We start from the raw sequence: 8,290 nt of genomic DNA on the forward strand, positions 1-8,290 counted from the left end.
CAGTTTGTTGTGATTTGGTCTACCGCGTGTATTTCGGAAACAAACGGCCATTACCATAACTGAACTCCAGCTCCGTCCGGAGGCTTCCTAAAGCTCAGCAATTGTACAGACTGTAAAAACAGTAACGCTGACATCGATTTTACCATATCAATCCAAGCTAGAGTCAGATGAAACATTGGAAGAACTAGTTATTCAATCCAAACGTGGGAACTATATTTACTGTATTGTTGGGGTAACTTAGGACCCAGGACCAGGATATGTGAAAAATGAAGACCAAGAGTCAGGAGTGTAATTCTTTAAAGAAAAATTTACTGAAGAATAGTTTGCAGTTTCATCAGCAGAAGCCAGCTTCAAGCCTCACAAGGAGTTCGTAGGCCACGCTCCCTCTACCAGCCTAGCCGCCTCCGCCGATCGTACATACAATTTCTGAACAGTTATACTGTTTTCAAGGTCTAACCACGTCATTACTGCCATGTGAATTATTAAGATTGGCTCAGAGCAAATGGACAGTCTTGGTAAATTTCCACACATTGTCAGTTAATCAGATTCACGTGAACAGATATCACTTGTTGACGCTTTCACCCCGGAATTAGGAACCTTCCAGATTCTGGAGTAGGCGCCAGCTTGTCCAGATCAACAAGCCCCCCATCTTTTAGGATGCCCGTAATCCACCTCCAATACTGATCTGTAACACCGAATACTGCGCACACATACACATATACACAGTCTCTCCAAGGTTGGAGTTGGTGAGATCTGGTCCCAACCAGAGAAAGTTTTCCAAAACATATTGATAACGTGCTTTTCTCTCAGTGAGAGATACAGACAATAGTACAGACCATATTCATCTTGATTCTTTAGGGTTTCAGTAAAAGGAAATAATAGAATAATATAAAATATAAAGGAAGAAACAAAATCATAATTATATAGGAGGATGAATATTTATTGAGGCTTTGATTATGAATTTAAGTAGGATTGAAGCGGTGGTAGATTCCAGAATCTTTCAGTATCAATAACAGTGCATAGTTAGCCCAGCACTAATGTGGATAACTGATGTAACATAGACGTAAAACAAATCTTGCTCCATCCTTTATCTTTACTCAAAGTAGTAAGAACAACAGACAATCTGCATTAATAGACACAGCTTTAGGTAACAGTGGCCCACAGCTGTTTAGCAGAAGGATTTCAGTAAGACCATAATAAGTTAGCCAGAATATAAAAACACAAAACTACGTATTTTGAACACCCGGCAGTATAAATATTTATTCATACTTGTAGGTTGTGATTCTGAGGAGCAAGTTGGTCCAAATAAACTGGGTACTACTGACCCATCTTTTAAGAGTAAGCGTTTCGCAAAACCCGCGTTGAAGATTGTTTGAGGGCTGGTCAAGTTGTTTGCGGGCAGACAATGTACAGAAAAAAGAAAAACAAATTCTTGGGAGAAACCAGGCTCAGTTGGGGTGCGCTGTCTAAGCGATATAAAAAATAATGAATAGGCCTATTCAGAATTTGAATAAAACTTTTGTTTTCCATTCTTGACAAGCGGTCACATACATGCTTCAATACATAGGCCCATCCGCATATAAATATCAGGAAAACACGATTCCTGGCTACATGTCAATATCAATGGATCACTGGATCTTTGGTAAGTTGTAAGGAACACTATATCGAGTCAAACCTTTAGTTTAAACTGAAAACATCTCTGCCACTCATTCCCAGTTGAGGGGGCGTGTTCTGGCGGGAAAGTGACGTCAATGCATACCCTCTATAGAGGGTATGCGTGTGACGTCACCGTCAGCCCGAGTGACTGCGGTTACGCCCACTGAGTGGCAGAAAGACGGTGAGTTTTCAGTGTGAATGCCGCAAAAAAAACACAACACACATCTAAAACGGGAAAGAGCTTTGAGATTGCCTGTATTAATACATTTGCCAAAAACTCTGAGATATATTTTAACAGACTGCCGAAAGCTACAGAAAAGAGAAGCAAATGGAAACTGCAATTCACAGAAACAACGTGAATCCAGTGAAACGTGGATTTGCAGTTATCGTTTTGTGACAAAAATATGTTGAATTTTGGTGTAAAATCATACTCTATATATTGTATTGTTATATATTGTATTGACAACTCATCACTTAAATATTTACTATCTTATTTTCTGCATGATTGTATGTTTTTAAATAAACACTGACATTAACTATAAGTTTTAGGACTGGATAAAATGACGATATATATAGGCCTAACATTGATAAAAGTGATCATGTGCATATAGACATAGCTATATTGTATTTATATAAAGCATTCACAGATAAAATTTGCTTTATGTAGTAGCCTATTTCTCCCGGCATTTAAATCAGGCTCATATAAATGTTAGGAAACATGATTCCAGCCTGCATGTCAATATCCATGGATCACTGGATCTTGGGTAAGTTGTAAAGAACATTATATTGAGTCCAACGTTTAGTTTAAACTGATAATCGTGTGTTTTTACTTGCGTTTTCGCAGTTGCCCCTATTAACTCCAGTCATGCAGCAGACTCTTTTGCCACTTAGTCCGGCTGAGGGGGGCGTGTTCCGGCGGGAAAGTGACATGGCAAACGGCAATCGATTCTTTCTTTTGGTAGACAATTTATCGTGCACTTTCGACTTTACAACTTAGCAGAACGTTTACATTCACAAACAGCTATATTACACACTGCATTAAATATATTAGGGGGGAAAACATAATGGGGCACTTTTATCTGATTATAAGTATTTTTTTACAGGTTTGAGGAATAATGCAAATTATGTAACTTCTAAAATACAAATGGCACATCCATTAGTCATTAGCCTACATGAGTCAATTCAGACATTTTGGTGTTTCATGGTGATTATGTTTGTTGTACATCAGTATTTCAAAGAAAGGTGTTAATATTAGGAGAGGGACAGACAGCAGCACTGGCTGCGAGATACGTGTGTGTGTGTGCCACAGCCTGAGAGACAGCAGGTGAATGTGTGTGAATGTGTGTATGTTGCGTCTGACCTCAGTGTGTTTCCCTATTATCCACTACAGTGACCCTCAGTAGGTGAGTGTATATAGGCTATGTGTTAAACACTGTGGTATCAAATGTTCTAATTTGTTACACTGTTTATTTAAGTTTAAGTTATGTTGTAATATTTTCCTCTATTATTTTGATGTTTATTATTATCATTAATAGTATTATTAATGTTCATGTATAATTATTTATGTTCATATATGTATTATTATTTATGTTCATATATTCCTAGCTTTGGCAATATTGTATGATTTACATTCATGCCAATAAAGCAATTTTGAATTTGAATTTGAAAGCAAGCGCAGATGTGATGTGATGACACGGAGATCTTGTTAATGTACGTCACAGGTGTATTTTTATTTAATTCACTATGGTGTTGGAATGAATACATGTCTGAATTGAGGAATTATTAAAATGTTTGATTTTGTTGTGCATTTTATTGTTACAGGGCAAGACTTTTAACTGAATGAAATATCTCGTTCATCGTCCTCCGTTCCTCTTAATTGTCTCTGTTTTGGTGCTGAGGAAAAATTCTGGAAGTCTCTGGACAAATGTTGCGGGATTGATGCAGTTTAATGCATGTCATGTTGTAAATGCTACCCCCCCTTTTCTGCCAGCATGATTGGTACAGTCCTAGCCAACCTGGATGTTGCTAGAATGTGCCTTTTACAGTGAGGGAGGGGGGTTGTGCTCATAGAAATGCGGTTTATTATATCAGTACAGCATCGTCACAATCTGCGTGCAGCATCCCAGACAGGTGCAGAGAATACAGGCTAAAGCTCCGAAGGGACACTTAAGACTTTTTTAAGTAAGCCTAATTAGATTCAAAGCTGTGACCATGACCCAGGGAAAGGTAAGCATTTTTATTCTTTACTATGTTTTAAGATTTGATCATTTATATTTGTGTGTAATTGCTGAACGTTAACCAAAAACAAAGACTTTTTCTTGTCTGTGAGTGTCAATTCGCAGTAGTCTGGATGACTGAAATGTATTTTATATGCTAGTCTGGCTGCCCTGTTCTGGTTTTGTCTCTTTTTAAATGATGGTCCAGTGACGCTGAAAGAAGCAAGTCATGTTTTGTATTTGTGTCTTATGCTTTTGGACTGATTTATGCCCATCTATTCTATAGTGCTGCCTTTTGATATGTGTTATTTAGGAACGCTATTTTCATTTCGCCTGCTGTTATATTTATCATAATGTTTACAACTGCGCACGAGCTACAAAGGTAGAATTAGAAAATAATGATCGCAAGACATGTTCTTTTCTTGATTGAACAGATATTTTGATTATGATTGAATTTCTATAGTTTTCACTACATCTGCAAGAAATCCTTTTAATTTTTGGGAACAAGGTATTTCTCAGTTGCCATTAAGGAGGAAAGCGTCTTTTAAGGTGGCTTGGGATGTCATTTACCAACAGTGAATTCTCATATTACAGTGAATCAGTCATTGATAAGTAATGGCCGTTTAAATTACTCAGTCTCTCCATTCTCAGTTACTGTAGTAGCGCATACTTTTGGATGGCATTATCTACTATGATTTACCAATGGAGGCAAAGTTGTCCTGATTGATGAATAATATAATAAATACATGAATACCAGGTTCTGTAACAATACCTATCTATCTATAATTGTTATGGATGGAAAACCAATATATTGCCATTGAGTGCATATACAGAATAACACATAAAATTTAATATGTTTCCAGCTTTCAGTAGCAAACAAGTCGGACAATGGCTCGGATGCTCAGCAGATGGCCTCAGCTCCTCCAAGTTACCATGAGGCGACTGCTGGTAATATTACTTTTTTCCTTAGTAAATTTCTTGTTTATACTGATCTACATTTTGGTAACTATGCACTACTCTACTTTGGGGACATCAATGGCATTGGTAACACTCCAACACCCATGACAGTCTCCGTGGATGTTTTCAAGAATACCTGTGAGACACAAGATGTTGAATATATCCTTATGTTGTTGAAAGGTGGCAGCCCTTGTTATAGTGGAGCTTATCCTGAAGATGGTGAGATGCTCACAGAATTCAGCTGGGATGACCGAAAGATCAGGAGGATATTCATCCGCAAGGTATCATTGCCTTCTGTTAAGTGATCCTGGTCTCCTGTAGATGACATGAAGTGAATTAATGTAACAATATTTCCTGTAGGTGTATACCATCCTGATGCTCCAGCTTTCTGTCACATTTTCCTTTGTGGCTCTTTTCGTTTTCTGGTGAGTGTGTGTGTGCTAAAACTTTCATAATGCATTGTTCTTTTTTTTAAGCTTGATTAACACATGTCTTGTCTATCTTGTAGTAAACCTGTGAAAGATTACATTCAGTCCAACCCTGGCTGGTACTGGGCGTCATAGTAAGTCAAATTAATATTTTAGGGATGATGTTTAAGGAATTTAGCTTTAAATACAGCAGTTCAGTTCTAGTGAGTTAGCATTTAAATGTGTGCTTTATGCATTGTTATCGACTGTGAATGTATAATGGCTCGGTTGTCTTTTTCTCTCTATAGTGGAGTGTTTTTTGTCACATATCTGACCCTGTCCTGCTGCAAAGGACCTCGGTGAGTGTTTTTGTAGCCTATAGACAGATGCATATCAGTAATGCACAATATAATATAATATTCAATATTTCATTTAATAATCCATTCTACATTCTCATGTATTTCTACCCTTTTTTTATTACTTACAGGAGGCAGTTCCCATGGAATCTGATTCTCCTCATGATCTTTGTGAGTATTGAAACAACCAGAACAACCGTAATAACAAGTCTTTGGTCATCTCAGATACATCAAACTATCACATATCTACTAGTCAACGCTAGTGCTGGACTTGAAGTACTAGTATTGCTTAAGAACAAGCCCGTTGTCACATTTAAAAGAAAGTCTTCCTCTATTTAAACATATAATCTCTTCTTTCTTGCTCTAGACTCTGTCTCTTTCTTACATGACAGGAATGTTGTCCAGGTACAGTCTCAAGTTATATGCGTATCATGTCTTTTTATTTTTTTATACATAACAACAAACCTCAAGTGCGTTTCATGGTTGCATATTACACCTTCATCCTACTTGTTCTGCTTGTACAATATGTTGTTACTGCATGTTTTTCATATTGAAATATTCCCCTCTGGCTCTATCTCTCTAGCTACTACAATACTAAATCTGTCATCATCTGCCTGGGTATTACTGTCTTGGTCTGTCTTGCTATTACTATCTTTAGCTTCCAAACCAAGGTTAGTATTTTTGAAGCAACACATACTTCCATTTTTCTTGAATGCAATCATTTTCAACTGTAATGTGGAATATATATCATATATTTAGATCATACGAATGTTTGTCATTTTACAGATTGATATTACTTCATACCAAGGTGTACTGGTAGTCTTCTGCACAGTAGTGTTTATTTGTGGACTTGTCCTGGCAATACTCCTGCCCTTTGGATATGTAAGTACCGATGATTGATTGGTTGGTTGATTGATTGATTGGTAGATTTATTATTTCTCAGCAGTACTTTAATATTCACAGAAATGAGAATGTACTTTGACAAAGGCTTCTCTCTCCTACAGGTTCCATGGTTGCACGCTTTGTATGCTGTCTTGGGATCAATACTGTTTTGCATGGTACATAATTATAAAATAATTTCAACTTAGATCAATATTAAATGTTAATGCATTTTTTTATTTGGTAGTCATGAGTAGCCATGTAAAAAGCACAATAATGTACAGTCGGCGACTCAGCGATATCATTATTGCAAATTAAACCAGACCGCATGCAGCATTGTCCCTAGTGTTTGTTACTAATTATTGTCATCTAATTATTTTCATTCGTTTGTCTTTATAGTTCCTGGCGTTTGACACACAGATGCTGATGGGAAGCAAGCGATACACCATAAGTCCTGAGGAATACATCTTTGCTACCCTCAGCTTATACCTGGACATTGTGTACATCTTCTCTTTCTTTCTCCAGTTGTTTGGTACTGGTGAACGACAGTGAAAGCACTGTTTAACCTGAAGCTGTTATGGCTCTGAGTGTCTTTTGTCCCTCTGGTCTGAGTGATCCTGTCTTCTCCAGCATGATATGGATCTTCAGTGCACGCTGTTGTGTTTCCTCTCCTCAGCTTTTACCATGTGCCATGCGCTTATCCTGTAGCAGAAAGGATATACATAACATATGTACACTGGTAAAACTTTAACAACATCCATCTAGTTTTACACATGGTGCCATAGAAAACAAAATACAACATATTAAATGCACTGGTGTCAACATTTGTGAAACCTATACGATGTAATTAGAAGTGAAAGTGCATGAAATATTTGGTCAGACTCGGATAGGAGCACAAGCAGCATCACATTGAGGTGAATCTGTGTATTTATCCATCTGTTCCCTCTTTGTGTCTGACTCAGCAAAAGTTTCATAATGTGATATCACAGCATGAGGACATTTTAACAAATCATTCTGAGAAACTATATATGGAGGTGAATATTTAACAAGGTTTTTGAACGGTCGGCTGGATTTGAGGAATGCACGTACAAATCAATTTTGTAAAAATGAAATAATCAGTGTTTCTATTTAAATTCACCTTCATATTTTCATGTAAGGGATTTTCCATTAGGCAAATTTTCACTGCCATTTAAAGTCAATGACTTGACTGAGATATGCTTTGTTGAGCATTAGTTCTTTTGTTTAGGCCTGTATGTATCATTAATTATTAATCCATGTATTATTAATTCATCGTTACACAGGATTTTAATGTATTATTATAGTAAAGATCTATTTTTGAAGAAAATTAATTATTTTGAATGATTTTGGATATGTACATAGCTTCAACGTGTTCGCAAAAAGAGTGCAAAATCACTGTAGCTGGGTTGAACAGAATGCAGTGCTGCATATAATTTTTCCTGTTTGTGGTCTTTACAGTAGAGACAGTGACTTATAGATTTTTATCAAATGTATTGAATATGACGATGTATGTTTCAGAAAGAAAAGGTTTATCAGAGAAAACAAATGTAAAAGTTTCTGAAATCAAATAAAATTCAAAATCCCTCCTATTTGTGTGCAGGTGTGTTGTCATTGGTGATATTATAGTTTAACACAATGCTCTCTTGTTATAAAAGGGACACATTCACATACAATTGTAATATAAAAAGACTCTCAGTTGAGTGAATGGTTCAATGACTCGCTCATTAAACACAAACGACTATTATTATCACTATTTATCGCCACCTACTGGCATAACGATGTAACCTGAAGAAAGAGTCTG

General features: G+C 36.8%; 1 protein-coding gene across 1 annotated transcript; it reads left to right on the forward strand.

Annotated features, from left to right (window-relative positions):
- Positions 1-3,722: 3,722 nt before the first annotated feature.
- On the forward strand, positions 3,723-8,077 carry LOC307117467 (protein lifeguard 2-like). The gene is made up of 12 exons (XM_079802322.1): positions 3,723-3,882; positions 4,736-4,820; positions 5,010-5,110; positions 5,190-5,254; positions 5,338-5,391; positions 5,545-5,595; positions 5,724-5,763; positions 5,960-5,997; positions 6,176-6,263; positions 6,379-6,474; positions 6,597-6,650; positions 6,871-8,077. The coding sequence occupies exons 1-12, from the start codon at positions 3,868-3,870 to the stop codon at positions 7,021-7,023; spliced, it is 840 nt and encodes a 279-aa protein (XP_079658448.1). The 5' UTR covers positions 3,723-3,867; the 3' UTR covers positions 7,024-8,077.
- The last annotated feature ends 213 nt before the right edge of the window (positions 8,078-8,290 follow it).

The sequence above is a fragment of the Gobio gobio genome, assembly GCF_949357685.1.
Source record: "Gobio gobio genome assembly, chromosome: 21".
Taxonomy (NCBI): Eukaryota; Metazoa; Chordata; class Actinopteri; order Cypriniformes; family Gobionidae; genus Gobio; species Gobio gobio.

What these genes read in the sequence shown, in the direction of transcription:
- LOC307117467 (XM_079802322.1), top strand. An exon ending in TTACCATGAGGCGACTGCTG is followed by an intron (nt 4,821 to 5,009) that starts GTAATATTACTT and finishes TGTTGTTGAAAG; the next exon opens with GTGGCAGCCCTTGTTATAGT. An exon ending in TCTTTAGCTTCCAAACCAAG is followed by an intron (nt 6,264 to 6,378) that starts GTTAGTATTTTT and finishes GTCATTTTACAG; the next exon opens with ATTGATATTACTTCATACCA.